Source organism: Musca autumnalis, unplaced genomic scaffold, assembly GCF_047663935.1.
Source record: "Musca autumnalis isolate F117 unplaced genomic scaffold, ASM4766393v1 scaffold_3, whole genome shotgun sequence".
NCBI classification, from domain to species: Eukaryota; Metazoa; Arthropoda; class Insecta; order Diptera; family Muscidae; genus Musca; species Musca autumnalis.
Window position 1 is genome coordinate 228868446 of NW_027411866.1, and position 6905 is coordinate 228875350.

Genomic DNA, 6905 nt, shown 5'->3' on the forward strand with positions numbered 1-6905 from the left:
TCGATGAAGATGCTAAAAAGATGACATGTCAGATCACTTGCACCCATGATTGAATGGCATCTTTGGCATCGAACATTTTGCTGGGTAGTATTCACACGGATGCAGTTACTAAGGCCATAAGCAAATATAATGTGAATAAAGTCCTCGGAGTACATCCCCCATCTATCGCAGCTAAGGAGCGTCAGCTGCCACGACAAACTAGAGTAGTTTTGGCTCAACTACGCTCGGGATATTGCAGTCGCCTAAATTCTTATCTGCCCATTATGTGGTATGGGCCTGTGCGACACAAAACACCTCTCCAACTGACCCGCCAAACCTACTCATCTAACTCCAGTGGATCTGTGGTTCCAAACCATTGAAGCTGCCATTTTCCTTTAACTAGAGTTAGTCCCAGAGCCAGATTGAACAGAGGAACGAACATACAAACATAATAATAAACATTGTAACAACAACAACTCTCAATGATGAAACTCGATCTAAAACTAACAGTTGGAATAATCACGGGTCACTGCAGGATAAGATCAATGACTGACAAATGAGAAAGAAATTAAATTGCTGACTACTGCATGCTGTGCGAAGATGAAGAAGAGATAGAGACAATCGAGCACCGCTGTCCAATGCTTATGTCCCGAAGATTGCGCACCATGGGTGAGCGCACGATTCAATCCTTAACAGCATTCTGGAAAATCGAGTCGACAAGTCGTCTCTTCCTTGCCAAAGCGCTGGGATGGCTCCAACGGGAAAATATCTTTAAATATTCTGTCTATCCACTACCTTTCCATACATTTTCTGTCTCTTTCAGCATGAACACAATAGACCATATGGTCTCTAAGTGGAGCGGCTATCTATTGTGATTGCCGCGCTTCCTTTAATTTAACCTAGCTTAGAGGATGATAGTGAGTTTGCACTGGAAGTCTTCTTCGAAAAAAAGAATACTAAGCGATCTATGAACAGTCCATAAACTTCACACAATCAATGAACTTTTGTGGGGAGGTAACCGAAGGAGTGGACCGATAAAGACCATCTTGGTTGTACATTTGGTAGACATTTCTTTCTTTACAGCTTTTGGTCCATTACCTCAGAAAGTACTGATTTGCACCCGAAAGAATTTGTACCGACAAAACAAACAAATCGATCCGAGACTTGCAGTTAAACTGCACTTGCGGGAACACAATTTTAGCGAAAAATTTGAACTTTTTAGGGGAGGTACCCGAATGAGTGGACTGATATGGTGATTCAATGAACTTGATCTAAGTTTGGACACTATTTCCGGGGACCAAATTGTTGATTTTTTACAAAATCTGTTGATCCGTTCCAGTGCGCCAGCTAGACAAACAGCGCTGAATCGGCTCTAAATTGTCTGGAACGGATTTCACACCATAATGTACATATGTATGTATATACCCTTGTTAGCCTAAAGAGAGAGGGTATACAAATTGAAAAGTATAGGAGATGGCATTCCACCTTTCTAATTCCACATGCTTATTACTTATGAGTGAAGACTAGGACTTTCGCCCAGCAATGAAGTTTGTCAATCACCTTTTTAATGAGAATCTCTTTTCATACGGGCAAAATGTGCCTCATCGAAATAATGGTTTTAGACCCCAAGTATGTTTGGACGAAATGTGTTTCAGACAATTTGGAGTTGATTTAGCCATGTCCGTCCGTCTGTCTGTCTGGAGCGCACGATAACTCTCGAACGGATCAACCGATTCAGTCCAAAATTTGGCTTTCGCCCACAAAAGTTCGAAAATGTTCGGAAAATTTGTACGTACGTTAACTCCTGAAGGAAACAAGCGTTTTGGTCCATAATTTGCAACTCGTGAAATGTCTACCAGACTTAGATGAGGTTTCAATATGGACTCAATCGGTCCACTCCTTCGGGTACCTCCCACACAAAATTTCGAAAAAGTTCAGTTTAGGACATGCTCTCGAATCAGTTTGATTTTTCTTTTAGCAACTTGTATTCACTGCCCCTCATACGACGGTACAAGTTTAATCAGAGGCAAGTCCATACTTCCTGAGAAAATAGTCTGAAAGTTGCACAAAACCCCTATGACACCGTGTGAGGTGGTTAGAGCGCAAGATAACTTTCGAACGGATATTCCGACTGAGTCCAAAATTTGGCCTTAGTAATCACCCTTATTACGGTTGGCGTAGTCGTAGACGTTCAAGTGACGTAGACGTTGTCGTAGGCGTAGACGTTGGCGTAGTCGTAAGATACATTTTTATATGATGAAAAATTATATACAACGACATTTTTTGTCTTTTATAGCATTTTATGTCCTTAAAAAATCGAAAGAAATACATTTGTAATTGCCAGAACGCATTTCTTGGTTTAAATACAACATTTATTTTTTTGATACGACAAATCGGTATTACGTATGGCGTAACACGACAAATTGGTATTACGTATGGCGTTGAAATACGAGGAAAGAGTCGTGACCGATTTTGTAAACGACAGCATATAAAAATAAAAACAAATTAATTTCAAAAGAATTGTTTGGCAATGATTGTTAAAATATATTGGAAAATAACTATAATAAATACAAATTTTACTACTTTGATTCATTTGCGTAAGATAAATTTCGTGTCTTTATCAGATGACAAACTTTCTATTGAAAATTTGTTAGAGTACTCATATAACGATTGATGCAATGTAAATTTCTTAGTTCTTGCTCAAAAGATGATTTCAAACGAATTGTTTTACAATTAAAAAATATATATTTTTTAAATTTTGTATGAGAAAAAAATTGTCGTTGTCGTAAATGTTACGTGGTACCAAAAAATATCCCTACGACAACGACTACGCCAACCACCACAAAAACGTCTACGCCAAACATTTATTTTGATTGTAAAAACTATAGGGTTAGTTTTTCTTCTGAATTAAAAGTTTAAAAATGATCTACTAATAATTCTAATTATGTTTGTTACCAAAAGAATTCTTTAAAATTTGAAATTTTTGCTTTTTTGTTCAAAAACATACATAATACCAATTAGACGTTACGACACGTCAGCTTGCAATTTTGGATACGACAACGCCAACCGTAATAAGGGTGAATATTTTTCCAAACATAGTATAAGTTCGAAGATAAGCCATATCGGTCCACTCCTTCAGGTACCTCCCCCACAAAAATTCAAAAATATTCAGAAAAATTATTCGTACGGTAACTTTTGAATGGAGTGGCCGAATTGGTCCATACTTAATACACCCTAATATATCTACTAGATATCGATCAGGTTCAAATATGGACTATATTTGTGCACTTCATCCAGTACCTCCCAAACAAAATTTAGGATAAGTTCACTTTAAGACCTACTATCGAATCACTTTGATTTTTGTTGAAGCAACTTGTATTCGCTGCCTCAATTACGATGGTAAAAGTTTTTTCAGGGGCAAATCCACACTTCTTGAGCAAACAGCCCGAAGACTGTAAAAACCCCCTCTGACACCATATGTAGTGGCTGGAGATCCACTTCCATAAGTATTTCCTCCGCAAAACTTTTGCTCTTTAATCCTAATCAACATTTTTGTCGTTTCATACGCCCAACATTTTCAAAACTCTCTAAATACATAGGTTTTTTGGGAAAAATTTTTTTCAATATACGCAGGCTGAGGGTATATATCTGTCTGCCAAGCTGATACTTTTTTGCTTGATATATCATTAAAATGTGGGAGATGGCAACTGTATAAAAGGTCAGAGCCGGAGGTATTTAGCTTTATTGGAAGTATTAATGCCGATTCCCTCTAGGATTTTGGCCGAGATATCAGATAGAGTTGTGACTGTATTCCCATCCGTGTCATGATTCCCGACAAGTTTCGGTAGTCTGCCAGTTAGTTACAGTAATACCCATGTGGTTTTCAGAGGAGTTGGAATGACAGGGGACCCAATAATTTTTACCAACCCCATGTTTGATGTGGGGAAAATTAACCTACTTCTGGAAAACTAATTTACTATGATGGACACCTGCTTGCCGAAAATGTATCGTTGTGTTAATCTGGTATTGAACAACCCGACTCTTTGGAACAATCGCAATAATAAGTTAAGGCTGGCAACTACCAATCCAACGGCATTCTCTTCTTTCCAAATGTCTAGTCAAGTTTCTTTGTTTTGCTTTCACAATATTAATAAGTTACGCTCAGATAGAAGCTTAAAGAAAAGTATCTCAAAAATGTTGAAATCAAAAATTTTTAAGTGAATCTCATCCAGTTTTTATTACTATTTATTATTAAAAATTATTAAATAATTAAAAACTATGCAAAAATAATAAGAATTGTGAACCTACCAAGTAAAATGAACTTGTTGGTAGTATCTATATGCCTCACAATGATTTGTATCTCACGATCGTTTTTGGTCGAAGCCGCAAAAACAACAACAAAACATCATGTAGTCAGAGATCTTAAAAGAGAAAAATCGTTGCCACAATGGCATGTTAAATTTAACCCATCTAACATAACAGCACACATGAACACTGTTATTATCATTGAGGTTGAAATAAGGGGTAAGTTAGAGTAAAGCATAGTACACACGGTCCAACAAAACTGACAGTCATCGAGGTCTATATCGTTAATATCAAAATCTAGCTGAATAATTACTTTCCTAATCACTAAATTATACCTTAAATGTTGTATTTCAATCATTATTAGCTAACAAAAAGTTTGTATTTGCCAGAAAATTGCCGTAAAATTGCGTTGACTGTCAGTTTTGTTGGACCGTGTGTACTATGCTTAACATAACGAAAAAATTATACTTCTAACGGCTATTTCTTTATATTACAGATGTTGATGTTACACATTTGAATGATATATCATTTCACTTTTATAGCGAAAATGAACGATTGGCTGTTGTTAACAATGCAGTTTCCGGTTCACAAATTGATGTGAATTCTCAGAGATGGAAGGGTTCCATAACAGTTGAGGTAAAACTATTGGGTTTTACACGAATTTATGCGAAAATGTTAAATCAGAAAAATAATCATGTGGAAATAAGTAATGAATCTCTGGCCTTGACAATCGTAAGGAAACCAAGGTTAATTGATCACATATTTACTGGTTCGGTGGCCTTATTGGTATCCTTGCTTTATATTAACTTTGGAGCGGCCATGGACCTAAAGGTGTTAAAGAAGTTGCTTTTAAAACCAGTGGTATGTAGAAATAAAACAAAAATTATTACATCAAAATTAATTTAGATTTCTATATTTTTTCTAGGGACCCATGATTGGTTTTATGACACAATTCATTTTAATGCCTCTAATAAGTTATGCCGTAGGTTATTTTGTCTTTCCGGAAAGTGTTGAAATGCAATTGGGTCTTTTTTTTACTGGTGTTTCTCCTAGTGGCGGTGCATCTAATATGTGGACTGTAATCTTGGGTGGAAATATGAATTTATCTCTGCTGATGACAAGTATTAGTAATGTTGCTGCTTTTGCTATGATGCCATTGTGGATATTTACATTGGGTCGTGTTATATTTTCACGTAATAATATGACCATACCATACAGTAAAATTGCAACCTTTGCAGTGGCCTTGGTCATACCACTGGCCATAGGTGTTGTTATACAAAAATATTCACCCAAGTGGACAAAAATTTTGGTACGCTTCTTGGAACCAATTTCAAAATGTTTAATAATATTCATTATCATCTTTGCAACGGTGACAAATTTGTATTTGTTTGAATTGTTTTCATTGCAGGTAAGAAGAAAGAAAGATTATGAATAAATTTAAAATCTATTTTAAATAATTTTTTCAGATTATTTTAGCCGGCTCTTTACTACCATGGCTGGGTTATGGCTTGGCATGGTACTTAGCCAAAAGTCTTAAACAAATTCCCGCCGATGCCCTAACCATAGCCATAGAAACGGGTATACAAAATACTGGTATTGCCATATTCCTCCTCCGCAGTTTACCCCAGCCCCAGGCCGACTTGACGACAGTTATACCCGTGTCAGTGGCCATAATGACACCATTTCCTTTGTTGGGTTTATATCTCTATAGGAAATACAAGGGACACAAACCTATAAAGTACAGTGCTTTAAATGGCGATGAACACCACATACGTAGTTTGTAATTTAAATGAAGATTTAGGAAATAAAGAAAATAAAGGGCTTGTTCCAGTACTACAAGAATATACTAATTTTTACTATTTTTTCCGATAACATAAAGGAAAATATGTTATCGTAGTAAAAAGTAGTAGCTTCTTGCAGGTTCTGGAACAGAGCAAATCATAATTGTTTATAAATTATTGTTTAAAATAAAAAAGTAAACATAACAAGTAAAAAACTGTCAGTCGGCTTTGCCGACAGATATATACCCTCAGCCAATGTGAAGTGAAACTTTCACCTACGGAAAGATCGAATGAATTTAAGGTCTCTTCAGAATTTTGTGGCCCTTTTTGGACAATTGAATTTGTGGATTAGGATTAAAGTTCAAAAGTTTTGCGGAGGAGGGAATGGACCGACATAGTGGAATTGGATCCCATTTTGAGAGTCAAATCTTTCCGATAAATATCGCGCCCACTAGTCATTTCAGTGGGTTATCATACACCTGTTGGACCAGTATGCCAGGAAGCATGGACTTGTCCACGGAAAACATAATATGGCTGTACATCATCAGTATACATTTCCAAAGGATCTCCGAACAGATCCTAAACTGCACTTGGACACAAATGTTGAACTTTTGTGGGGGAGGTATCCTAAGGAGAGGATCGATATGGGCCATTTTAGAAGTTATACTAAGTTTGCACAAAATATGACGAAAGCCAAATTTTGGACCAAATCGGTTTATCATTTCGAGAGTTATTGTGCTCTCCAGCTACTGCATATGGTGCCATAGGGGTTTTTTACAATCTTCGGACTGTTTTCCAAGAAGTATGGACTTGCCACTGAAAAAAATACTAAGACACAAA

At 36.6% G+C, this 6905-nt stretch overlaps 1 protein-coding gene across 1 annotated transcript; it reads left to right on the forward strand.

Moving 5' to 3' along the window:
* The first annotated feature begins 4073 nt into the window (after positions 1-4073).
* LOC141399081 (ileal sodium/bile acid cotransporter-like) lies at positions 4074-6239 on the forward strand. Its single transcript, XM_073977145.1, has 4 exons — positions 4074-4503; positions 4781-5145; positions 5210-5692; positions 5751-6239. Exons 1-4 carry the CDS (start codon positions 4296-4298, stop codon positions 6066-6068), a joined length of 1374 nt encoding a protein of 457 aa, XP_073833246.1. The 5' UTR covers positions 4074-4295; the 3' UTR covers positions 6069-6239.
* Positions 6240-6905: the final 666 nt, after the last annotated feature.

Bases quoted from the DNA above. Each gene is read 5' to 3' on its own strand.
- LOC141399081 (XM_073977145.1), top strand. From the start codon at position 4,296: ATGAACTTGTTGGTAGTATCTATATGCCTCACAATGATTTGTATCTCA. The intron at 4,504-4,780 runs GTAAGTTAGAGT...TTTATATTACAG, and splicing joins CATTGAGGTTGAAATAAGGG to ATGTTGATGTTACACATTTG. The intron at 5,693-5,750 runs GTAAGAAGAAAG...TAATTTTTTCAG, and splicing joins TTGAATTGTTTTCATTGCAG to ATTATTTTAGCCGGCTCTTT.